This window comes from Mesoplodon bidens (genome assembly GCF_964165515.1).
Source record: "Mesoplodon bidens genome assembly, chromosome: 1".
Taxonomy (NCBI): domain Eukaryota; kingdom Metazoa; phylum Chordata; class Mammalia; order Artiodactyla; family Ziphiidae; genus Mesoplodon; species Mesoplodon bidens.
The window spans coordinates 111,483,731-111,511,048 of NC_138176.1; the positions used below are offsets into that span (position 1 = coordinate 111,483,731).

A 27,318-nucleotide genomic window follows, 5' to 3' on the forward strand; every position below is an offset into this window, starting at 1 on the left:
CTTCGTTGTGGTGCGCGGGCTTCTCATTGTGGTGGCTTCTCTTGTTGCGGAGCACGGGCTCTAGGTGCACGGGCTTCAGTAGTTGTGGCTCATGGGCTCAGTAGTTGTGGCTCACAGGCTTAGTTGCTCTGAGGCATGTGGGATCTTCCTGGACCAGGGCTCAAACCCATGCCCCCTGCATTGGCAGGCGGATTCTTAACCACTGCACCACCAGGGAAGTCCCCCCACCACCCCGCTTTAGATTTAACCAGAGTGTATTTGCATAATGATCTTGCTCCCCTAACTTACATATGGCCATGGTGTGAGTCAGTACCTTTCACTTTAGTAGCAGTGGGCCCTGCCTGTGACCTCCTGTCTACCGAAAGCCCATAGCAGTCTGAATTGGTAAATCTGACCGCTGTCTAATATTCCTCCCACCCGCGATGTATAATCTTTGGTCTGTAAATGTTTAATTGATAATGATCTCAACATTTCCAATATGTCTATTTAATGCTTTGTTTAAATTCTAGCACAGCAAAGTGCCAGAGCCAACATTGACTATTTATCTGACAAAGGATTTGTATCAAGAATATATAAAGAAGTACTAAAACTCAGTTACAAGAAGACAGTCAAGTAGAAAAAAATGGGGAAAAAATTAAATAGACATTTCTCAGAAGAAGATATATGAATAGCCAATTAGCATGTGAAAGATGCTGGACATCACCAGTCATCAGGGAATGCAAATTAAAAACACAAGGGCTTCCCTGGTGGCACAGTGGTTGAGAGTCCGCCTGCTGATGCAGGGGACATGGGTTCATGCCCCGGTCCAGGAGGATCCCACATGCCGCGGAGCGGCTGGGCCCGTGAGCCATGGCCACTGAGCCTGCGCGTCCGGAGCCTGTGCTCCGTAACGGGAGAGGACACAACAGTGAGAGGCCCGCGTACCACAAAAAACCCCCAAAACAAACAAACAAAAAAACCCACAAGATTTCAGGACCTCCCTGGTGGCGTAGTGGTTAAGACTCTGTGCTCCCAATTCAGGGAGCCCGGGTCTGATCCCTGGTTGGGGAACTAGATCCCACATGCACACCGCAGCTAAGAGTTCGCATGCCACAGCTAAGGAGCCCACGTGATGCAACTAAGACCCAGCGCAACTAACTAAGTAAATATTAAAAACAAGCAAACAAACAACAGAAAAATCCACAAGATTTCATTTAATGGATAATATAAGTTTTTAAAGACCTGACAATACCAAGTGCTGGCAAGGATGTGGAGCAATTAGAAATTTCATACATTTCCAGTAGCAATGCAAAATTTTACAACTGCATTGGTTATCTGGCAGTTTCTTGCAAAGTTAGCATACACCTATCATATGGACCAGCCATTCCACTACTAGGTGTATATACCCAAGAGCAATGAAAATATATATCCACACAATGATAGGTGCACAAATGTTTATCACAGCTTTTGTTTTTTTTGGTAACAGCTTCAAATTAGCAACAGCCCAAATGTCCATCAACAGATGAACAAACTCCAGTATACCCACACAACAGAACACTACTCAGCATAAAGAGGAACAAAAAAGAAAGAATAAAAATCTGCTGGAAATAAGTTAATTGAGCTACTTATTTCTGTACCTTGTGCAATGTCAGCCTCTGTTTCTTCTTCCTCTTTTTATTTCAGATTTATTATTTATTTATTTATTTTATTTATTTATTTTTGTCTGTGTTGGGTCTTAGTTGCAGCATACAGGATTTTCATTGAGGCATGTGGGCTCTTTGTTGCGGCGCGTGGGCTTCTCTCTACTTGTGGTGTGTGGGTTTTCTCTCTCTAATTGTGGTGCGCAGTCTCCAGGGCATGTGGGCTCTGTAGTTTGCAATACACAGGCCCTCTAGTTGAGGCCAACGAGCTCAGTAGTTGTGGTGCGGGCTTAGTTGCCCCACGGCATGTGGGATCTTAGTTCCCCGACCAGGAATGGAACCTGCGTCCCCTGCATTGTAAGGCGGATTCTTTACCACTGGACCACCAGGGAAGTCCCCCTTCTTTCTCTTTTTGTTTTCTCTAGCTTTGCATCTGAGTGTATATAGATGAGCCTATATAGAGTTTATATGGGTTGTAATTCATGGAATCAACAACATGGATATTATAAGTTAATAAAACCAAATACACAAAAATACATACTACATAGCATGCTAAGTAGGAAAAACTAAACTATTTGCTAAAAGTCAGTGTATGTATTTTTTTTTTTTGCCCTAAGGGGTAGTGTTATTGATATCTGAAAAAACTAGGAATGATGAAATTCTTTATACTATGAAACACTTTTATATATAAGTATATTACATGAAAAGAATAGTGAAGTTCTTTGAAGGCTTTAGGACAACAGAGAAAAAGGAAAACAGCCTAATGTTTTTCTCCCCTCTCTAAAAGTTTCCTTCTTCATAGAAGCATGTAGGAGTATCACATGTTTTAGCACATTAAGCTTCTAATCAGTACTCGGCTTTCAGGAGCACCACCATTTAAGATAGAAAATACAGGAAGAAAATACATATAAAATAGTTGATAATTGTAACATTCAAGCTGATGTCAAAGAAGAACTGATCCGATTTTCAATGAGCAGAAGAGCTCTAAGTAGATCAGTATGTGTATGTATGGCAGTGGGATTCTCTGGGATGGGGCAAAAGAGAACTATCTCAGGTGATGAAAATGTTCTCTCTCATGCATTTGTCAAAACTGATCAAAATGTGTGTATCCTTTATTTTTTTTAAGTGTCCATCTCAGTAGTGTGGTTATGTGGATTAAATGAGATGATGCCTATAGAACATTAAGCATAGAGCCCATGCATCATTGGTCTTATTTCTGAAGTAGTGTTAGAAACTTCTGGTTTCAAAGTGGAAACTAAAATGAGCTAGAGAAGAACTTTCAAAGTGGAAACTATAATGAGCTAGAGAAAAACTTCTCCCCAAATCCCAAAGACTTGGTGTATTATCAAAGCAAGTCTAAGAGCTTCAAGAGAAATGAATTAAGGGGAAGAAGGAAAATAGCTTCTCTTAAAGAGATAAGAAGAAAAAGAAAGATTAATTTTCTTTGCAACTTAAAATAGCGTCTTTGTTTGTAGAATTAAACTACCAATTACTTGTAAGACCTAGTAGACAGGCAAAATGTGCACATTCCAAGTTTACAATTTAATAAAACATGTTTTAAATAAAGCAAGAGAAGCATTAATTAAAAGCTTGTTTGTTTGTTTGTTTGTTTAAATTACAATAGGAGACCATGAAGTAGCTTAGTAAAGCCCTTCAGTTTTCTAAAACGAACTCCAGGCTTAAAGTTCATGAGTAGCTTAAAAGCAATTTATATCCATATCAACCTGCATAGATGCTTCGATACTCTGAAATCCAGAGACCATTGGAACAAATCCAACCTGGCCCGGAGGAGAACTAAGTGAGCCTTTATAATGTGGAAAGGTGAATCTGAGAATGCTTATCTCATCCAGAAAAGACTCGAGATTTAGAGCAAAAGTGCAGATTTTTGCCATCTTCCTTGGTATAAAAATGGTTCTGAAAAGTTCTTTGAAATAAATTCATAGAGTTATTAATTTCTGAACCCTGTGCAAGGCCGTCATGTGTTCCTTCCCCCCCTTTTTTCTTTTCTCTAGCTTTTGTAGCTGGGTTTATACAAATGGGCCCCCCAGGATGCACCCAAGACCACCCCAGGGTCTGAGCCAACCAGGCCTTTGTATTTTGTTGTCTTGTCAACTAGTTCTGGGACAAAGCGTGCTGGGGATGAGCCCTGGGTGCCATCATGGGCAGTTGGTGTCCCCTAATCCAGCCAAGTGTCGACCTAAAACAAATAGACTGCCAGTTATTTCTCTAGCACAATTGGGTTTATTTGGAGATTTGCAAAGACTTACAGTTGGGAGTCTGCAATCATGGTGAGCCATTTGCAAATCCCCCCACAAAAATGGATGGGAGAACTCTTTTATAGAGGGGAAAAGGAAGTTGGGATGAGAGTGGAGTAAACAAAGAGTCCATGTTTTATCATTGGCTGATGGTTAGTGGTCCCTCATTGGCTGAGTCCTTGCCATGAAAGGACTGTTGGGCTCTGCTATTAGCATAGGGCATGAGAGCGCCCCCTTCTGGTCACCTAACTCTATTTAATTGAGGTTTCCGTGTATTAACGTTTACAGAGGCCTGGGCTACTCGGAAAGGCTGAGCTCTTGCAAAGCAGAGCGATACTCGTAGGCAATGAGACGGCGCTATACGTGTCAAGGGTCAATATGGCAATACTGCTGAGCTGCAAATTTAATATGTTGTGTGTGCAACAAAGCAAAGACTCATCTTTCCACTTAAACAAAATGCAATGGTTTGTAGACCGTGCATCTGTATCATTTTAGACTTCTCCTATAGTAAGCTTATTAAATCACTATTTCTTGATGCCTGGTTTTTAGACAGAGAAATATAGTGGTGAAATTATCTTTAGGCCAGAAATGACAGTGGGGACAGTTGTCATTGAACTAGACTCCCTGCATTCACTGGGGATTTCGGGATCCTGGGGTGTTGGTGTTAAGCAGAAACTTCGAGTCACAGATCAGGACATGTGGTAATGGACAGCAGAGCCAAAGCTATTCAGTCGTCAAATGTGAAAAAACATAACTCAACCAAGTACATGTTGAAGATCTAATTGACTTCATTGAACGATTCATGAACCAGGCATAATTCCATCTAGGAAGCAGAGGGGAGTTCCAGGGGCCACAGAAAGGGAAAGGTTTTTAAATGCAGGGCAAGGAAGTCAAAACTAGAAAAAAAGGATTATTTCAGATTAACTCATTTCCCTTTGGGGACAAAAGAATCTTATTAGGTGGCTTACCTCATCTTCCTCTAGGGGATAGAAAGGGCCCATGTGACAGATGACCTCATTGGTACTGACCAAAAAATTCCTGATTGGTTAAGACTACATTTCTAGGGGAGGTTGAACCTTCAATTAGGTTCAGTATTGAGCCCTGGTTCGGAGGTGTGGCCTGGCATAAATGGCTCTATTTTGGGCCTGTGGTTTTCGTTTTCACACAGACCATGCAGTAATTAGAAAAGTCTGACCTGCAGTGTCTTTGGTGTTGGTCACGGTGCCCCTAGAAGTGAGAGCTGGGAACTACCTAAAGTCTTATTTTGTGTACATGGCAAAGCTCTACATCTGTTGGACAGAAGTGTGAGGTGAATCACCAGGAGAGACTGTTACAGCCTCTCAACCAGTTCCCAGACTTGAGTCATTCAAGTTCAGCCAAGGGCTGGACCTTGAGGGAGGCGAGAAAGATCCCTAGAGTGCAATATCGGAGAAGGCACTACTTCCTAGATTATGAAAATGCAGGATCGGCCCCACAGGACCTGAGAGCCATCCCCTTCTTTAATTCTGTGCAGGAGCCCCTTGCTTTCCTCACCCTGGCCCCAGCCAACAGACGCCCTTGCCTGAAAAGGAGGCCAAGCCCTCCAGAGGAAGGATCATGCTACACAGCAAATGTTTAGACTGTAAATCTTCCTCCAGAAGGCCCTGTGGCCATTTACCAGAGTGACTGTGTATTGAGGAAAGGTGAATAATCAGACTTTTCCAGGATTACAGACACTGGCTCTAAACTGAAACGAATTTCTGGAGCCAAAACACCACTGTGCTCCACTTGCTAGGCAGAATGGGGGCTTATGAAGGGCAGGTGAGTACGTTCTTTTTTCTTTTTTAATTTTTATTTATTTATTTATTTATTTATTTATTTATTGGCTGTGTTGGGTCTTCGTTGCTGTGCGCAGGCTTTCTCTAGTTGCAGTGATGGGGGGCTACTCTTCATTGCGGTGCACTGGCTTCTCATTGCGGTGGCTTCTCTTGTTGCGGAGCATGGGCTCTAGGCACGCGGGCTTCAGTAGTTGTGGCAGACACTTCAGTAGTTGTGGCGCACGAGCTTAGTTGCTTTGCAGCATGTGGGATCCTCCTGTACCAGAGCTCGAACCCGTGTACCCTGCCTTGGCAGGTGGATTCTTAACCACTGCACCACCAGGGAAGGCCCAGGTGAGTAAGTTTTGATAAAAATCCATTTCATAGTGGACTCAGTGGGTCCTGAACCCACCCTTTGGTGATTTCCCCAGTTTGGAAGGGACACTGGAAACATACCCTGAGGCAGGGTGGGCTCTGGGTGAGGGTGATTCACAGGTTCGTTACAGGGAATGGGTTCCTTGTTTCTCCGCTGTGGCACCTGCAGTGCAGCTTCTGCACAGCAGCTTCTTCCTGGGCTCCATGTGTTTACAGGGGATCTCACGGGAACACAGCAGGTCCAGGAACGACCCAGAGGAATCTTGCAGGAGCCAGGGCCGGGCCCCGCCCCCAGGCTGCACGTAGCGGGCCTGCCAGGACCAAGGTTTCAATCACCATGGCCTCTGGCTCCATGTGTCTTCGCATCAGTAGCACCTAACTCAGGCCAAGGATGAGAGTATCTGGTAGGTGTAGCTTTGGGCCCTTGCCTTTTCCTTTCCTTAGCTGCAAAGGAGGCTGGAAACGAGATCTCTGGCGTGCAAAGAGATGACCCATTCCCCAAACACAGGAAAGGGTTTAGATGCTGGGCAGCTAGAATGAATGTCAAGTTAAACTATGCTGTTTCATAACATTGCTGTGAAAAACAGTGAGATAATGTGTGTAAGAGCTTACGAAGTGCCTGGTACATAGGAAGTGAGCTGAATGAAGCTTATGTTTCATGAGGAGGAAGAGGAGAAGAAGGAAAAGTTTCTACTTGAGGAAGACTGAACTCTACAAATCTGACTTATGTCTGGACACATCCAGAGGCATCCCAGGGGCAGGCCGTCAAATCAGGTCTCCTGATGGAATAGCAGAATAGGAGAAACACAGGCCACAGAAGGGCAGGTTCAACCATACCATGGGAAGGGGACACCTCAGCAAATCCCAGACTGTGAACAACTGGCTAAGACAAACCAGCAGTTTCTTTACCAAAGAAATTACCAGAGAGAGAGAGAGAGAGACGGAGAGAGAGGGAGAGAGAGATGGAAGGGGTCCTTTAAATTAAAGGGATGCAAGATATTTCAACTAATTACAATGTATAAACGTTATGTAAATCCTAGTCAAACTAAAAAATATCAGGGAATTAATTAGGGAAATTTGAATACTGAGCTGGTATTTTATGATATCAAGAAATAGGGCTTCCCTGGTGGTGCAGTGATTGAGAGTCCACCTGCTGATGCAGGGGACACTGGTTCGTGCCCCGGTCCGGGAGGATCCCACATGCCGCGGAGCGGCTGGGCCCGTGAGCCATGGCCGCTGAGCCCGCGCGTCGGGAGCCTGTGCTCCACAACGGGAGAGACCACAGCAGTGAGAGGCCCGCGTACCGCAAAAAAAAAGAAGAAAGGGGCTTCCCTGGTGGCGCAGTGGTTGAGAGTCCGCCTGCCGATGAAGGGGACTTGGGTTCGTGCCCCGGTCTGGGAGGATCCCACATGCCGCGGAGCGGCTGGGCCCGTGAGCCGTGGCCGCTGAGCCTGCACATCCGGAGCCTGTGCTCCGCAACAGGAGAGGCCACAACGGTGAGAGGCGTTTGTGCCGGAAAAAAAAAAAAAAAAAAACAGAGAAAGGGAAGAAGGGACGGAGGGATGGAGGGAATCGGGGTGAATATATTAAATAACCAGCTCTATTTACATCAGGTGTTGAATATTCATTAGATACAGCAATTTTGGTGGGGGGGGTTCCTACACATCAGAGGCTGATTCAAACCAGAACAATTGTCATATTATTCTGCAAACAATAGATTCTCCACTGATGGGATCCGAGCAAAACTAATGAAAGTGAACCTGCACAAAACAAAGCTGTGCAGTGTTAGCGTTCCTGAGGAAACAACAAAGCCAAACAGAAGCTTTGCCCCTTTTCCCCGTGCCTCTCAGCTTGTCCTTGGCGGTTCACTCCCACAACCTTCCTCGTTTACTCCCATCATTTGTTAGGAGGCTAAACGCCCTGTTTCTGCTGGTTCACCATTCTTCCTGGAAACTTGCGGTGACCCAACTCTCACCTGCTTGGTTTTCCTCATTCACTGTGATCATAGCCACACTTTTCAAGAGCACACAGCACAGCCAATGGGTGCGCCAGGACTGCAGCCCAGGCCCAGGGACACGAACCACAGTCAGAGAGTCAGAAAGCTGTCCCCAATACCCAGTTCTCCCACTGCCCCTTACTATGAGCCAGAGCTTCTGCAAAGCTCCATTTTCCCCATCCCTACACCAGGACATGGTGCCCACAAATGTACAGCATCTGGTCAGATGAGATGGGCTGTATACGAATATTCCCCAAACCCATAAACCTATATACGTGCAAGTGAGCACGCACGCATGCACTATTGTTACTCCTAAGTGTATTTGTACAGTAATTTAAACTTGGGTTAAGTCCTGAGTACCAGAAAACAGAACCAAGAATATGGTTACTGGGGAAGTGAAAATATGTAAGAGGGGAAAAGACAAATGTGAATGTGTTTTGCCAGCCTGGCATTCAGTCGCCCCGGTGGAAATAGTGCCTCAGTTCCTGTTTGGGGAACATCCCTCCCTCAGGTCCCGACCCTGGGATTGAAAGGGGTGGATCCCCCAATGGAAAAAGAATATCCAACTTTGGAAGAATTTTCTTTTTGTTCTGAAACATCAGTTCTCTACATCTGGAGTCTAGATGTTCCTTGAGTTACCTAAACTGAGGTCTGCTGGTAGCTACCAGAATTCCAGGCATAACATCAAAACAAAATGATCCATCCTCTGGTGAGCCTTACAAACTGCTTCAGTGATGGAAATGTTACATAGTTAGCATTTTAAAATAAATTTTTTTAATAAAAAGAAGAGTGTACTTATGACTGTGTACATGTTTCTTTCTTTTGGAAACTACTATGGGTTTACTTGGCTACATCAGCTGTTCTTCATTCCAGTTTGCATGGAGGTGAAAGAAATCTGGGTGGAAGGCCCTACCTTACCAGTGATGCCTTATAAATGTTGCAGAAATGATGGTGACAGCACGACTGTACAAATCTGCCTTTTAGATGATTCCTTTTCAAGCAGCAAGAAACGGAGGCCATCTGACTGGTGTATATCCACGCTAAAGGGAGCCGTGGAGGTCCTGGATGGGCACACACCAGTTAAGCTGAGCACTCACTGAAATTGCTTTCTCAGAATGGAGAATGATCGATCAGGAGACAAACTGTACACATATTAGACTGAAAGAGTTTACAGGTAACTCTGGCCCAAAGCCATTGCCACTTCATTTCATGGGCTGAAACACCTCAAGTGGTGAAGTGAGGTGGGGGAAAGCCACTAAATGCTTTGCACAGGGAGATCCAACAGCTGGGTCTTGCGTTGGTTTACATTTATCGGATGGTGACAAGAGGGGAAAATTGGTCTTCATGTGCACGGTTGAAGATGGGCCTTTAGAAACTGCCGAGGAGTTTCAACAATAACAACAACAGCAAAAAAAATCGAGATGCTCAGGGCTTGCCCAAGATCAATCACTCCGAATGTCTGGAGGTTGGAGCACAGGCATCAAGCACTTTTAACTAGGTGATACTACTCTGCAGTCACGGCTGACAACACTGGGTAAATAGTTCCAATCGGTAGCAAAGCCTCCTCCTTTGGGGAAGGCTTCCAGGGACCAAGGCTCCTTCAGGAGGGCTGATCCCCGCAGCCCGGGGGAATTTCAGCTCGCAGGTCCCATCCCAGGGGCAGAGCTCGGGCAACAGCGCCCACCTGGAGCAGGATTGGTTTAGTAACACAATCTCATGCACATCTCCTCGCAAACACCCCACGTAAGTCCAACACCGAGGCTGGAATACAGGGACCCGCATTAGACCGGACCACTATCCTCCCACCCTAGACAGGCGGACGCCGCTCGCGGGGACCGGGGCTGAGAGCGGAGGGCGCATGAGCGGCCGAGGCTGAATGGGGAGAGCGCATGCGCGGCCGAGAGGGCGGTGCTTCCGGCTGGCGGAGGTGGGGACTGCGGCGTTGGGGGTCGGACTCCGGGTCGCGACCCCGACCCCTGCCCCGTTCGGCGACTTCGACCCCGACCCCCACCCGGGCCGTGACCCCCACCCGGTCATACCCGTATGGCCCGGCACGTGTTCCTGACGGGACCCCCAGGTAACCCCGCCCGGGTCTGCGCCTCCGGGAGGCCGAGGGGTGGGCGTGAGGGGCGCCCGGGCTGGGGGCGGTCCGGTGCTTTGGGCAAGGGGCTCCGGCCGGTGGCTTCTAAAATTCCCAATGTAAGTTACAGGCTTGGTGGTCTGAAGCCTGCGTGGCCTTTCCCGGAAAACGTGACTGTGAGTCCATCAGATAAGTGAAATGAGGCCAACTACAGGAGAACAGGAACCAGCTTGTGATGGGGTCGCCCCCGGGCTTCGGTCTTATAAATAGCAGGGGCGGCGGCAGCAGTAATAACTCCCGCAGTTGTGAAGTTGTGATGGACACGAAAGATATTTCGGGATCTCTGCCACCACCGCGGTGGAATCGAAGGTGTCTGGTTTCTGTCGATAGTTACATGTGCTCCTGCCCTGCACTCATCATGAAAGGAAGAGCGGGATTTCAGTTGCAGGGTAGTGCAACCGTGTTCCCCATCCACGTTCACCGACCCACTGAATTCCCTCCATGATTGAGGCCGCAGGTTAAGAGCCTTGGTACCTACAGGGCACCGCCCACCCAGAGCCTGCGTCTGCGTCTGTCTCTTCTAATGCAGATCCCTCAGCCCTCGGGCTGTGAAGGTCTCACCTTTGAAAGGAGATAGTGTGCGTTCAAATGAGAGTCTGGGGGAAGATAGATGCCTTTTTTTTTTAATTTTTTAAAAAAATTTTATTGTATAGTTGATTTACAATGTTGTGTTAGTTTCTGCTATACAGCAAAGTGAATCAGTTTTACATATACATATATCCACTCTTAGATTCTTTTCTCATATAGGTCATTACAGAGTATTGAGAAGAGTTGCCTGTGCTATACATAGGTACTTATTATCTATTTTCTATATAGTAGTGTGTATATGTTAATCCCAAACTCCTAACTTATCCCCCCCGCCCCGCTTTCCTTCCAGTAACCATTAGTTTGTTTTCTGTATCTGTTTTGACTCTTTGTCTGACTCTATTTTCTGACTCTATTTCTGTTTTGTAAGTTTATTTATACCATTTTTTTAGATTCCACATATATTTGTCCTTCTCTTTCCGACTTCTGTCCTTTTCTTCACTTAGTATGAAGTAAGGTCATCTCTAGGTCCATCCATGTTGCTGCAAACGGCATTATTTGTTCTTTTTATGGAATATACTCAGACCCAAAAACAGAATGAAAATGCACCTCTTAACTTTTTTCAGCTGGCATTCTTCTGTAAGAGTCTTGCCTTCTCTTTTAAAATAATGTTTTATAAATTTATTTATTTTTGGCTGTGTTGGGTCTTTGTTGCTGTGCACAGGCTTTCTCTAGTTGTAGTGCACAGGCTTCTCATTGTTGTGGCTTCTTGTTGCGGAGCATGGGCTCTAGGCGCGCAGGCTTCAGTAGTTGTGGCACATGGGCTCAGTAGTTTTGGCTTGTGGGCTCTAGAGCTCAGGCTCAGTAGTTGTGGCGCACAGGCTTAGATGCTCCGTGTGGCATGTGGGATCTTCCTGGGCCAGGGCTCAAACTCGTGTCCCTTGCATTGGCAGGTGGATTCTTAACCACTGCGCCACCAGGGAAGCCCTAAAATAATTTTTAATGTATGAATTCATTTCTAACCTTTCTTTTTTTGTGTATTTTTATTTTTTTACTTTATTGGAGTATAATTGCTTCACATTGGTGTATTACTTTCTGCTTTATAACAAAGTGAATCAGTTATACATATACATCTGTTCCCATATCCCTTCCCTCTTGCGTCTCCCTCCCTCCCACCCTCCCTACATAGATGCCTTTTAAGCCAAGATACCGCACGCACGTGGATAACTCATTATTGAAAGAAGAGGCAGGAAGGTTGTAGCAGCATCAGATACATTAAGGGCAGGGGGCGGGGAAGATGGGCTAAGCAGAAAGTGATTTCTTCAGCTTCTTTGCAGTTTTCAAGTTAGCTGTGGGTTCAGACATCAACCATTGTTGCCCTGGGCCTTAAATTCTCTTTCACTTTATTTTAATGATTATCTTTTTTAGCCTTCAGGAGCAAAGGCTAACTTAATATTGCAGATTCTGGAATTTTATTTTTACCAGGCAGTGGGGGAGTGCTGAGGAGGAAGGTGTTGAGAAATTTCTGATACCCAGAGGTAAAGGACCATCTTCTGAAAGTTGATTTGTCAGTCCTTTCTTTGAAACCTGGAATGCAGTTTTCTCAGCAGGCTGGCCCCAAGACATCTATGTGTTTCATAACAGAGGTGGCTTGTCATTGTGATTGTACCTGGCTGCGTCCCGGAGGTGGGTGGGGACAGAGGCTCGCCTGGCCAATACTGGTTCTTCTTTCTGTTTCCTTCTTTATAAAAGTTTTATGTACATACACATAATTGGAAGACTCATTCCTACAGTATAGCTCTCTTAAGCCTGTCCTCAGACCCACTCACCTTCTCTTCCTCCTAATCTTCGTTATGCAGTTATCCTGTAATTTTAATTAGCTCAGTGGTCAGTGTTTACAGTATTATTAGCAAAAGCTAATCACAGAAGAGCCTTGCATTTCTTTTCCCTTTGTGAACAATTTTTTTTTCTCTTTGGAGTTGTTGTCTAATGTTATTTTCTCATTGACTTAGTTTCTTTCTCTCACCAACCCAATCCCAAACTCTGCCGGCTGTCTAAATCTCTACATGTTCACAAATGTAAAATAGATAGCTAGTGGGAAGCAGCCACATAGCACAGGGAGATCAGCTCGGTGCTTTGTGACCACCTAGAGGGGTGGGATAGGGAGGGTGGGAGGGAGACGCAAGAGGGAGGGGATATGGGGATACATGTATGCATAAGGCTCATTCACTTTGTTGTACAACAGAAACTAACACAGCATTGTGAAGCAATTATACTCCAATAAAGTTGTATAATAAATAAATATCAATCAATCAATCTCTACACATTCAGACCATCGGGTAAGATATCTTCTCAAAGAGGTCACTTTTTGTTGTCTACACTGTCAGGGCCTCACCCATGTGTCTTTGGCACTTAACATTTTTTCCAGCTTCCAACTATAGAGCCTCTGACCCATCCTGGAGGGCTTTCTCCGGTCCCTGGAGCCCACTCTGCCTGCACAGGGCAGGCCTGAAGGGCCAGGGAGTTCCTTCCCCCAGGGGCAGCCTTGACCATGATAGATGGAAGTGAGCGGGTAAACTCCTTACTGCCTCACCCCCCAGACAGGAGAACTCTGAGCCTTGGGTCCAAAACTGTCTCCTAGGATTTCCCAGTGGGATTAAGCTACCCACAGCAGTAACTTATTTGATAATGCGATTATCTTCCTACCAGCATGTCGTCTTGGGGTGTTGCTTCTCAAATTAAACTGCCTGCACTTGAGTCTTTACTTCAGGGTCAGCTTTATGGGAGAACCAGAACCAAAATAATTCTGGAGCCTTCTGACCTGTTCTTGTCTGTGCATGGTGTGGGCCTTTCAGTTTGGGGTCTCCTTCTCACACAGGCCACTTCTTAGCCAGTGTAGACAACGCTAGGGTAGTAGCTTAATTAACGGAGGTGAAAAATTCACCGGAAGATTTCTAGAGCCAAAGAGGAAGAAAGGGACTTGAGCCCAATGCCTCCTCTTGCTTTATGATGTTCTCCCTAACAGATCGGACCCACAATGTCCCCTTTTGTTACAGCTGTTCCATTTTGTCTTTTGCATAATGTAAATAGCTTTGTTTTTTCTTAAATTAAGAGTAATAACCACTCACTCTAAGACCAAAAAAAAAAAAACAATGAAATCAAGAAAAATTTTAAAGAAGTGAAAATCACATGGGTTTCCAACATACAGAAATAAATGCTGTAAACCTTTCTGTGTTCTTCTTGACATTTTCTTCTATAAACATATGCATACTTCACTTTTTCTTTAAATTGAGGTATAGTTGATTTACAATATTATATGTTTCAGGTGTACAACATAGTTATTCACAGTTTTTAAAGATTATACTCCATTTATAGTTATTATAAAATATTGGCTATATTCTCTGTGCTGTACAATGTATCCTTGCAGGTTATTTATTTTATACATAGTAGTTTTTACCTGTTTATTCCCTGTCTTGCCCCTCCTACCTTCCCTCTCCCCACTGGTAACCACTAGTTTGTTCTTTATATCTTTCTTTTTTGTTATATTCACTAGTTTGTTTTATTTTTTAGATTCCATATGTAAGTGATAACATACAGTATTTGTCTTTCTCTGTCTGACTTATTTCGGTAAGCGTAATACCCTTCAGGTCCATCCATGTTGCTGCAAATGGCAAAATTTCATTCTTTTTTATGACTGAGTAATATTCCATTGTATATATGTACCACATCTTCTTTATCCATTCATCTATTGATGGAAATTTCCATATCTTGGCTATTCTGCCAAGATAAATAATTCTGCTATGAACATTGGGGGGTACATTTATCTTTTCAAATTAGTGTTTTTGTTTTCTTTGGGTATATACCCAGGAGTGGAACTGCTGGATCATATGGTAGTTGTGTTTTTAGTTTTTTGAGGAACCTTTTCCACAGTGGCTACACCAATTTACATTCACATCAATAGTGTACAAGGGTTCCCTTTTCTCTACATCCTCACTAACATTTGTTATTTGTGGCCTTTAAAAAATATAATGGGGCTTCCCTGGTGGCGCAGTGGTTGAGAGTCCACCTGCCGATGTAGGGGACACAGGTTCGTGCCCCGGTCCGGGAAGATCCCACATGCCGCGGAGTGGCTGGTCCCGTGAGCCATGGCCGCTGAGCCTGCACGTCCGGAGGCTGTGCTCCGCAATGGGAGAGGCCACGACAGTGAGAGGCCCGCGTACCGCAAAAAACATATATATATATATATATATATATGGAATACTACTATGTGTGTCTGCTGTTTCTTAACCTGCTTCTTCTCCATATATTATTTTCATACACTGTGGTCTGTTTTCCATGCTAACCAGTAAACTGTTTCCATAGGTAAAGAGTATTCTCTTTAATAATGGCTGCATGAGATTCCTGTGTGTGTTTGTGTCATTACACACATGATACCATAATTTAACAGTCAACATTGCAGATCAACATTAAATTGTTTCTGTGTTTTGCACAATTACAAAGAATGCTGAAGTGAACATCCGGTTTCTTGTATCTCTGTACTGTTGTCAAATTCATTACTAAGGATGAATTTCTAGCTGTGGCATTGCCGTGTACTGTGGTAGAAATGGCCCTTCAGGAAAGTCCCAGCTTACACATCCACCAAGGCCACTTGCCTGTGTTAAGCAGATTCTTCAGCAACTCCTAAAGCGTCAGTTACTGAAGGACAGAGCTGGGGTCACGACCCTACGTAGTTCTTTCCTAGTCACATGAGCGTGGACTGCTGCTCATGTTCCAGAAGGCCAGATGCCATTGTTTGCTAGTGTGAAGTTTGGAGGAGAGATGCTTTAAATGACAGATTGTCTTTTATTTCAAGGAAGGTTAAAAAGCTCCTTGGGGATCCGTGATGACTCTGGGCAGCCATAGAAATAATATAATTTGCAACCCTGTTGTATTTCAGAATAGCTCTGTTACAGACCTTTTTGTCCCCCTTTTTTGATAATCATGATGCCATTGACTTTAATCTGTATGGGAGCAAGTCTCATATAAACAAAGTCATGGTGGCAGATGAAGGCCCCTGTTAAAATGTATGGTCCTTCCTAGGTGTGTAACCGTGGACAAGTTACCTAACCTCTCTGTGCCTCAGTTTCTTCATCTGTAAAATAGGGACAAGGATGGTAACTGCTTCAGAGGGTGGTTGTGAGAATTTAACCAACAAAATGCTCGCGAGGCATGCGAGACCAGGGCCTGGCTCCACAGTGTCAGTGACTAGTATCGTTATGTTACTTGTAAACACCCAAGAGTTAATCAGAGTAGTCCAGGGGCCAGGCCGGAAGGGAAGGAAGGGGTCCTGGGTGGGGAGGATGGGCAGGTGGAAGTGCACAGGCTATAATCTGGGAAGGGGTTGTGGGCAAGCAGAAGGAATACTTAGGAACACTCCAAGGGGTGATGGAAGGGGTGGCCAACCTGATGGGATTGCTCTTGTGGAAAAAGTTGAAAAACTGCCATTCCTAGTGGTGTTTGTGGTATTTAAAAGTCCCGTTTTCGGGACACATACAACGTAAGTTTATGGAGGACTGAAGTCATGTTCCCACTCTTAAACGTTGGTCCAGAGTGTCTTAAAATCCTAACTTAAAGCGTGCAGCCTTTGACCGAAGCTTGACCAGCTTTACTTTCTAGGGGAAAAAGTTTGCTCCCCCAAGGAGAGTAAACCTAGGAGAAAGTAGAAGCTTGTCTCCTGGGATATAAATTGCACTTGAGATTGTTATCAGAAAACCACTCAACTGGTTCTCGGGTCGTGTATGTGACAAAACCAATACTGTTTCAGAATTTAAAAATAAACTTCAAGATACCATTCATATTTTTATTATGCGTGTTTCTACTTGAAATTAAAGAGTTTTAACACCTGGAGCAGTCAAAATTAAGTGAAGTTAACATTCATAAAATCCATTTGCAGCCTATTTCTCTCCTCCTGGTGATTCCTGTGCTCCAACTAAGCAGTGGTTCCTAATGGGCTTTTTTTTTTTTTTTTTTTTTTTTTTAGGGGTTGGAAAAACAACGTTGATCCAGAAAGCCAGTGAAGTTTTAAAGTCCTCTGGTGTGCCTGTCAACGGGTTTTATACAGAAGAAGTCAGACAGGGAGGAAGAAGAATCGGGTTCGATGTTGTCACGTTGTCCGGCGCCCGCGGACCTTTATCCAGGATTGGGTACTGCAGCTTCATTTCCGTGGTGTTTTATTCTCCCTGGGCCCAGGGCTGAGCCAGGTGATCTCTTCTATCTTGAAGAATCCTGAGCCTTTACGGATTTCTTGGAAAAAGAAAACAGAGGTTGAAATCATCACATGAAAAACAAAGTTGAAAATATCGTATTCCACTTAGAGCGTACTCCACTGAGTAGTAAGCTCTTCTCACTTGGTACTTCGTAGCCCTGTTTCTCATGTCACTCTTCTAAGATAGGTGACGCGCCAGCTCCCCGAAGGCAACTGCCGGGCCATGGGTGGTGGTGTGCCCACTGGTGTTAGCCCTGCTCTCAGGAGAGGATATGGAATCAGATCAGCTTTGCTCACTGCCACTTTCTGTGTGGGTGATTTTTAAGGATGGTTTAGCACACGCAGAAGGCCAGAGGCTCAGTGGAGTAGCTAAAAACCAGAAATCAGTAGAGGGGTCTTTGAACAAAGGATGTACTATCTTTTCTTTCAGGTCAGAGCTTCCGCCTGGAAAGCGTGAGTGCTGCGTTGGGCAGTATGTGGTGAATCTGACTTCCTTCGAGCAGCTGGTGCTTCCGGTCTTGAGGAATGTGAGTGTGTGTTTCTGGTTTTTGAGCCCGTCTGTTCTCCGTGCCTTGTGGGAATTGCTGGCCCTGGGAACAGAGTGGCTTTTGCTCTTATAGAGAGGCCAGTTTTGCATTTACAGCTTAGAAGTCTTCAATTGATTGAGCCTTAGTAAGGATATGCCACATAATTTACTGTCACCCCGAACTACAAGTAAACTCCTTGTTACAGAAATTCAGCATATGTAAGTATCTTACATTGGGAGGGCTCTGATGCCTAGCTACCATGGTCCCCAAAGATAAGTCTTTCCTCTGCTTTCCCCTTGTTTATATGTTAACCCTGTTTTCACAGCACAGCAAATAAACATTTAGGAAGGTAAAATGTCATATGAACATAATGGTAAGCACCTAACACATTATATCACTGTATTACCTGTATTTTTTAAACAGCTTTATTGAGATATAATTTACATACCATACAATTCACCCATTTAAAATATACAGTTCATTTTTTTCTCATGTATTCATAGGATTGTACAACCAATTAACACAGCCTAATTTTAGAACATTTTTGTCATCCCGAAAAGAAATCCCATACCCATTAAGCAGTCTCCATTTCTGTGTATCCCCAGCCCCTGGCAAGCACTACCCTGCTTTTTTGTCTGTAAATTTGAGTATTCTGGATATTTCCTAGAAAGGGAATGATACAATATGTGGTCTTTTTGTGACTAGCTTATTTCACTTGACATAATATTTACAGGGTTTATCCACATCACAGTGCATATCAGTACTTTGTTCCTTTTTATGGCTATGTAATATTCTATTATATGGATATACCATATTTTATTTATCTATTCTTCAGCTGATGAACATTTGGATAAGTTTCTACTTTTTGGCTATTATGAATAATGCTGTCCTGAACACTTGTGTACAAGTTTTTGGGTAGACATCTGTTTTTAGGTCTCTTGAGTATATACCTACGAGTGGAAATGCTGGGTCATGAGGTAGTTCTATATATAACTTTTTGAGAAATTACTAGAGTGTTTTCCAAACTAGCTGTGCTGTTTTACATTCCCACCAGCAATGGATGACAGTTTCAGTTTCTCCACGTCCTTGCTAATTGTTACTGTCTGTCTTTGTAACTGTATCCCTTCTGGTAGGTGTGAAGCAGTATCACATTGTTTTCATTTGCATTTCCCTATTGACCTATTGATGTTGAGTATCTTTTCATGTACTTATTGGCCATTTGTATATGATATGCAGGTATACAGTTGGCTCTCCATATCCATGGGTTCCATGGATATGGAGGACCATTGTGCCATTTTATCTGAGGGACTTGAGCATCTGCGGATTTGGTGTGTGGGGGAGGACCCTGGAACCAGTGCCCTGTGGATACCCAGGGACAACTGTATTCATCAACTCTGTAGTTGTCTTTACTTTCTTTTTTTTTTTTTCCAGTTGTTAAACTTGTACATGTACAAGAACTTGTACCTGTGTTTTTATTTTTATTTATTTATTTATTTATTTTATTTATTTATTTTTTTATTAGTTTCTGCTTTATAACAAAGTGAATCAGTCATACATATACATCTGTTCCCACATCCCTTCCCTCATGCATCTCCCTCCCTCCCACCCTCCCCATCCCACCCCTCCAGGCGGTCACAAAGCACCGAGCTGATCTCCCTGTGCTCTGCGGCTGCTTCCCACTATCTATCTACCTTACGTTTGGTAGTGTATATATGTCCATGCCTCTCTTTCGTTTTGTCACAGCTTACCCTTCCCCCTCCCCATATCCTCAAGTCCATTCTCAAGTAGGTCTGTGTCTTTGTTCCCGTTTTACCCCTAGGTTCTTCATGACATTTTTTTTTAAATTCCATATATATGTGTTAGCATACGGTATTTGTCTTTCTCTTTCTGACTTACTTCACTCTGTATGACAGACTCTAGGTCTATCCACCTCATTACAAATAGCTCAGTCTCGTTTCTTTTTATGGCTGAGTAATATTCCATTGTATATATGTGCCACATCTTCTTTATCCATTCATCCGATGATGGACACTTAGGTTGTTTCCAGCTCTGGGCTATGGTGAATAGAGCTGCAATGAACATTTTGGTACATGTCTCTTTTTGAATTATGGTTTTCTCAGGGTATATGCCTAGTAGTGGGATTGCTGGATCATATGGTAGTTCTATTTGTAGTTTTTTAAGGAACCTCCATACTGTTCTCCATAGTGGCTGTACCAATTCACATTCCCACCAGCAGTGCAAGAGTGTTCCCTTTTTTCCACACCCTCTCCAGCATTTATTGTTTCTAGATTTCTTGATGATGGCCATTCTGACTGGTGTGAGATGATATCTCATTGTAGTTTTGATTTGCATTTCTCTAATGATTAATGATGTTGAGCATTCTTTCATGTGTTTGTTGGCAGTCTGTATATCTTCTTTGGAGAAATGTCTATTTAGGTCTTCTGCCCATTTTTGGATTGGGTTGTTTGTTTTTTTGCTATTGAGCTGCATGAGCTGTTTATAAATTTTGGAGATTAATCCTTTGTCAGTTGCTTCATTTGCAAATATTTTCTCCCATTCTGAGGGTTGTCTTTTGGTCTTCTTTATGGTTTCCTTTGCTGTGCAAAACCTTTTAAATTTCATTAGGTCCCATGTGTTTATTTTTGTCTTTATTTCCATTTCTCTAGGAGGTGGGTCAAAAAGGATCTTGCTGTGATTTATGTCATAGAGTGTTCTGCCTATGTTTTCCTCTAAGAGTTTGATAGTTTCTGGCCTTACATTTAGGTCCTTAATCCATTTTGAGCTTATTTTTGTGTATGGTGTTAGGGAGTGATCTAATCTCATACTTTTACATGTCCCTGTCTGGTTTTCCCAGCACCACTTATTGAAGAGGCTGTCCTTTCTCCACTGTACATTCCTGCCTCCTTTATCAAAAATAAGGTGACCATATGTGCGTGGGTTTATCTCTGGGCTTTCTATCCTGTTCCATTGATCTATCTTTCTGTTTTTGTGCCAGTACCATACTGCTTTGATTACAGTAGCTTTGTAGTATAGTCTGAAGTCAGGGAGCCTGATTCCTCCAGCTCCGTTTTTCGTTCTCAAGATTGCTTTGGCTATTCGGGGTCTTTTGTTTTTCCAAACAAATTTTGAAATTTTTTGTTCTAGTTCTTTGAAAAATGCCAGTGGTAGTTTGATAGGAATTGCATTGAATCTGTAGATTGCTTTGGGTAGTAGAGTCATTTTCACAATATTGATTCTTCCAATCCAGGAGCATGGTATATCTCTCCATCTATTTGTATCATCTTTAATTTCTTTCATCAGTGTCTTATAATTTTCTGCATACAGGTCTTTTGTCTCCTTAGGTAGGTTTATTCCTAGATATTTTATTCTTTTTGTTGCAGTGGTAAATGGGAGTGTTTTCTTGATTTCATTTTCAGATTTTTCATCATTAGTGTACAGGAATGCCAGAGATTTCTGTGTATTAATTTTGTAACCTGCTACTTTACCAAATTCATTGATTAGCTCTAGTAGTTTTCTGGTAGCATCTTTAGGATTCTCTATGTATAGTATCATGTCATCTGCAAACAGTGACAGCTTTACTTCTTCTTTTCCAATTTGGATTCCTTTTATTTCCTTTTCTTCTCTGATTGCTGTGGCTAAAACTTGCAAAACTAAGTTGAATAAGAGTGGTGAGAGTGGGCAGCCTTGTCTTGTTCCTGATCTTAGTGGAAATGGTTTCAGTTTTTCACCATTGAGGACAATGTTGGCTGTGGGTTTGTCATATATGGCCTTTATTATGTTGAGGAAAGTTCCCTCTATGCCTACTTTCTGCAGAGTTTTTATCATAAATGGGTGTTGAATTTTGTCGAAAGCTTTCTCTGCATCTATTGAGATGATCATATGGTTTTTCTCCTTCAACTTGTTAATATGGTGTATCACATTGATTGATTTGCGTATATTGAAGAATCCTTGCATTCCTGGAATAAACCCCACTTGATCATGGTGTATGATCCTTTTAATGTGCTGTTGGATTCTGTTTGCTAGTATTTTGTTGAGGATTTTTGCATCTATGTTCATCAGTGATATTGGCCTGTAGTTTTCTTTCTTTGTGACATCCTTGCCTGGTTTTGGTATCAAGGTGATGGTGGCCCCGTAGAATGAGTTTGGGAGTGTTCCTTCCTCTGAAATTGTTTGGAAGAGTTTGAGAAGGATAGGCATTAGCTCTTCTCTAAATGTTTGATAGAATTCTCCTGTGAAGCCATCTGGTCCTGGGCTTTTGTTTGTTGGAAGATTTTTAATCACAGTTTCAATTTCAGTGCTTGTGATTGGTCTGTTCATATTTTCTATTTCTTCCTGATTCAGTCTTGGCAGGTTGTGCATTTCTAAGAATTTGTCCATTTCTTCCAGGTTGTCCATTTTATTGGCATAGAGTTGCTTGTAGTAATCTCTCATGATCTTTTGTATTTCTGCAGTGTCAGTTGTTACTTCTCCTTTTTCATTTCTAATTCTATTGATTTGAGTCTTCTCCCTTCTTTTCTTGATGAGTCTGGCTAATGGTTTGTCTATTTTGTTTATCTTCTCAAAGAACCAGCTTTTAGTTTTATTGATCTTTGCTATCGTTTCCTTCATTTCTTTTTCACTTATTTCTGATCTGATCTTTATGATTTCTTTCCTTCTGCTAGCTTTGGGGGTTTTTTGTTCTTCTTTCTCTAATTGCTTTAGGTGCAGGGTCAGGTTGTTTGCTTGAGATGTTTCCTGTTTCTTAAGGTGGGATTGTATTGCTATAAACTTCCCCCTTAGAACTGCTTTTGCTGTGTCCCATAGGTTTTGGGTCGTCGTGTCTCCATTGTCATTTGTTTCTAGGTATTTTTTAATTTCCTCTTTGATTTCTTCAGTGATCACTTCGTTATTGAGTAGTGTATTGTTTAGCCTCCATGTGTTTGTATTTTTTACAGATCTTTTCCTGTAATTGATATCTAGTCTCATAGCATTGTGGTCGGAAAAGATACTTGATACAATTTCAATTTTCTTAAATTTACCAAGGCTTGATTTGTGACCCAAGATATGATCTATCCTGGAGAATGTTCCATGAGCACTTGAGAAAAATGTGTATTCTGTTGTTTTTGGATGGAATGTCCTATAAATATCAATTAAGTCCATCTTGTTTAATGTATCATTTAAAGCTTGTGTTTCCTTATTGATTTTCATTTTGGATGATCTGTCCATTGGTGAAGGTGGGGTGTTAAAGTCCCCTACTATGATTGTGTTACTGTCGATTTCCCCTTTTATGGCTGTTAGTATTTGCCTTATGTATTGAGGTGCTCCTATGTTGGGGGCATAAATATTTACAATTGTTATATCTTCTTCTTGGATTGATCCCTTTATCATTATGTAGTGTCCTTCTTTGTCTCTTCTAATAGTCTTTATTTTAAAGTCTATTTTGTCTGATATAAGAATTGCTACTCCAGCTTTCTTTTGATTTCCATTTGCATGGAATATCTTTTTCCATCCCCTTACTTTCAATCTGTATGTGTCTCTAGGTCTGAAGTGGGTCTCTTGTAGACAGCATATATATGGGTCTTGTTTTTGTATCCATTCAGCCAATCTGTGTCTTTTGGTGGGAGCATTTAGTCCATTTACATTTAAGGTAATTATTGGTATGTATGTTCCTATTCCCATTTCCTTAATTGCTTTGGGTTCGTTATTGTAGGTATATTCCTTCTGTTGTGTTTCTTGCCTAGAGAAGTTCCTTTAACATTTGTTGTAAAGCTGGTTTGGTGGTGCTGAACTCTCTCAGCTTTTGCTTGTCTGTAAACGTTTTAATTTCTCCATCAAATCTGAATGAGATCCTTGCTGGGTAGAGTAACCTTGGTTGCAGGTTTCTCTCCTTCATCACTTTAATTATGTCCTGCCACTCCCTTCTGGCTTGTAGAGTTTCTGCTGAGAGATCAGCTGTTAACCTGATGGGGATTCCCTTGTGTGTTATTTGTTTTTTTTTCCCTTGCTGCTTTTAATATGATTTCTTTGTGTTTAATTTTTGACAGTTTGATTAATATGTGTCTTGGCATATTTCTCCTTGGATTTATTCTGTATGGGACTCTCTGTGCCTCCTGGACTTGATTAACTATTTCCTTTCCCATATTAGGGAAGTTTTCAACTATAATCTCTTCAAATATTTTCTCAGTCCCTTTCTTTTTCTCTTCTTCTTCTGGAACCCCTATAATTCGAATGTTGGTGTGTTTAATGTTGTCCCAGAGGTCTCTGAGACTGTCCTCTGTTCTTTTCATTCTTTTTTCTTTATTTTGCTCTGCAGCAGTTATTTCCACTATTTTATCTTCCACCTCACTTATCCGTTCTTCTGCCTCAGTTATTCTGCTATTGATCCATCTAGAGTATTTTTCATTTCATTTATTGTGTTTTTAATCGATGCTTGATTCCTCTTTAGTTCTTCTAGGTCCTTGTTAACTGTTTCTTGCATTTTGTCTATTCTATTTCCAAGATTTTGGATCTTGGAAATAGAATCTTGGATCATCTTTACTATCATTATTCTGAATTCTTTTTCAGGTAGGCTGCCTATTACCTCTTCATTTGTTAGGTCTGGTAGGTTTTTATCTTGCTCCTTCACCTGCTGTGTGTTTTTCTGTCTTCTCATTTTGCTTATGTTACTGTGTTTGGGGTCTCCTTTTTGCAGGCTGCAGATTCGTAGTTCCTGTTGTTTTTGGTGTCTGTTCCCAGTGGCTAAGGTTGTTTCAGTGGGTTGTGTAGGCTTCCTGGTGGGGGGGACTAGTGCCTGTGTTCTGGTGGTTGAGGCTCGATCTTGTCTTTCTGGTGGACAGGTCCACGTCTGGTGGTGTGTTTTGGGGTGCCTGTGGCCTTATTATGTTTTTAGGCAGCCTCTCTGTTAATGGGTGGGGTTGTGTTCCTGCCTTGCTAGTTGCTTGGCATAGGGTGACCAGCACTGTAGTTTGCTGGTCGTTGAGTGAAGCTGGGTGCTGGTGTTGAGATGGAGATCTCTGGGAGATTTTCGCTGCTTGATATTATGTGGAGCTGGGAGGTCTCTTGTGGACCCGTGTCCTGAAGTTGGCTCTCCCACTTCAGAGGCACAGCACTGACTCCTGGCTGCAGCACCAAGAGCCTTTCATCTACCCGGCTCAGAATAAAAGGGAGAAAAAGTAGAAAGAAAGAATTAGTAGAAGAAAGAAAGAGAGAGAGAAAGAAAGGAAGAAGGAAAGAAAGGAAGGAAGGAAGAAAGAAAGAGAGAAAGGAGGGAGGGAGGGAGGAAGGATGGAAAGAAAGAAAGAAAGGAGGGAGAGAGGGAGGAATGAAAGAAAAAGGAAGAGTGAATGGAAGAAGGGAGGGAGGGAGGGAGGAAGGAAAGAAAGAGAGAAAGAAGGAAAGGAGGGGCGGAGGGAGGGAGGGAGGAAGGGAAGGTAGGAAAAAAAGAAAGAGCAGGTAAAGTAAAATAGAATAAAGTATGAAATATAGTAGCGTTATTAAAATTAAAAAGTAATTATTGAAAAAAAAACGGACAGATAGAACCCTGGGACATATGGTGGAAGCAAAGCTATACAGAGAGAATCTTACACAGAAGAATACACATACACATTCACAAAAAGAGAGCAGGGGGAAAAATAAAAAATCTTGCTCTCCAAGTCCACCTCCTCAATTTGGGATACTTCGTTGTAAAAAGAGGAAAAGGACGAGAAGTCTGAAATCTTGCTCTCTAAGTCCACCTCCTTAATTTGGGATAATTCGTTGTAAAAAGAGGAAAAGGGGGGAAAGTCTTAAATCTTGTCCTCAAAGTCCACTTCCTCAATTTGGGATGATTCGCTGTCCATTCATGCACTCCACAGACGCAGGGCGCATCAAGTGGACCGTGGAGCTTTAATCCGCTGCCTCCGAGGCTGCACAGAGAGATTTCCCTGTCTCTTCTCTGCTCTCACAGCTCCCGGGTCTCAGCCTTGGACCTGGCCCCGCCTCTGCGCGTAGGTCACCGGAGGGCGTCCGTTCTTCGCTCAGACAGGACGGGTTTAAAGGAGCCGCTGATTCGGGGGCTCTGGCTCACTCAGGCAGAGGGGAGGGAGGGGCGCGCAGTGTGGGGCGGGCCTGCGGCGGCAGAGGCCGGCGTGACCTTGCACCAGACCGAGGCGCTCCGTGCGCTTTCCCGGGAAAGCCGTCCCCGGGTTCCGGGACCCCGGCAGTGGCGGGGTGCACAGGCCCCCCGGAAGGCGGGGCGGACAGTGACCCGCGGTCGCACACAGGCCCCGCGGCGGCGGCAGCAGCAGCAGCCCCAGCGTCCCACGCCCGTCTCCGGGGTCCGCGCCTTTAGCTGCGGCTTGCGCCCGTCTCCGGCGCTTCCCAAAGCAGCCCTCTTAATGCCCTCTCCTCGCGCACCAGGAAACAAAAGGGAAGAAAAAGCCTCTTGCCTCTTTGGCAGCTCCAGACCCTTTTCCCGGACTCCCTCCGGGCTAGCCGTGGTGCACTAACCCCTTCAGGCTCTCTTCCTGCCCCCAGCCCCAGTCCTCTCCCTGCGCTCCGACTGAAAGCCGATACCCGAGCCTCAGTTCCCAGCCCCGCCCGCCTCGGCGGCTGAGCAGACAAGCCTCTCGGGCTGGTGTGTGCCTGAGGGCACCGATCCTCTGTGCCGGAATCTCTCCGCTTTGCCCTCCACACCCCTGTTGCTGTGCTCTCCTCGGCTACGGAAGCTTTCCCCCTCCGCCACCTGCAGTCTCCGCCCGCGAAGGGGCTTGTAGTGTGTGGAAACCTTTCCTCCTTCACGGCTCCCTCCCACTGGTGCAGGTCCCGTCCCTATCCTTTTGTCTCTGTTTATTCTTTTTTCTTTTGCCCTACCCAGGTATGTGGGGAGTTTCTTGCCTTTTGGGGGGTCTGAGGTCTTCTGTCAGCGTTCAGTAGGTGTTCTGTAGGAGTTCTTCCACGTGTAGATGAATTTCTGATGTATCTGTGGGGAGGAAGGTCATCTCCGCGTCTTACTCTTCCGCCATCTTCCCAGGGTCCCCCCTGTCTTTACTTTCTTGATGTGATGATACAAATGTTTTTATTTTTATTTTTTTAAAATTTTTTTTGACTGCATGGCACGGCATGCAAAACTTCCCCAACCAGGGATTGAACCCTTGCCCCCTGCAGTAGAAGTACAGAGTCTTAACCACTGGACCACCAGGAAAGGCCACAAATGTTCTTATTTTTGAAAAGTCCAGTTTATCTATTTTTCTTATGTTGTTTGTGCTTTTGGTGCTTTACCAAAGAAGGCTTTACTAACACAGTTTCAGGAAGATTAACTCCCATGTGTTCTTCCAAGAGTTTTATAGTTTTACTAATGCATTTAGGCCTGTGGTCTGTTTTGAATTGATTTTTGTATATGTTGTAAGGTGTGGATCGAAAGTCATTCTTTTGCATATAAATATCCAGTTGTTTCAGAACCATTTGTTGACAAGACTATTCTTTTTCCATTTAATTGTCTTGGCACTCTTTTAGAAATCAATTGACCATGAGTATAAGGATTGATTTTAGATTTTCAATTCTATTCTGTTTATCCTCATGTCAGTTCTACCTATTCTTATATCAGAAGCACACTGTTTGATTACTGAAGCTAGAATTTTGATAGAGATTGTATTGAATCTATAAATCAATTTGGGGAGTATTGCTATCTTAACAATATTAAATCTTTAGATCCATGAACATGAATGACATGTCTTTTTATTTACTTAGTGTCTTTAATTTCGTTCAGTCATGTTGTTTTATAGTTTCCAGCATATAAGTCTTATGCTTCTTTTTAAAAAATTTATACCTTACTATTTTATACTTTTTGATGCTATTGTAAATGGAATTATTTTCCTAATTTTAT

General features: G+C 43.3%; 1 protein-coding gene across 1 annotated transcript in view; it reads left to right on the forward strand.

The window, feature by feature from the left end:
• Window positions 1-9,944: 9,944 nt before the first annotated feature.
• The window catches only part of NTPCR (nucleoside-triphosphatase, cancer-related), a 44,640-nt gene continuing 27,266 nt past the window's right edge, over window positions 9,945-27,318 (forward strand). Inside the window, exons 1-3 of the mRNA XM_081232399.1 lie at window positions 9,945-10,118; window positions 16,726-16,888; window positions 17,381-17,477. Of these exons, the coding sequence (XP_081088525.1) occupies window positions 10,085-10,118; window positions 16,726-16,888; window positions 17,381-17,477 (294 nt within the window). The 5' untranslated portion in view covers window positions 9,945-10,084. The remainder of the gene's footprint in view (window positions 10,119-16,725; window positions 16,889-17,380; window positions 17,478-27,318) is intronic.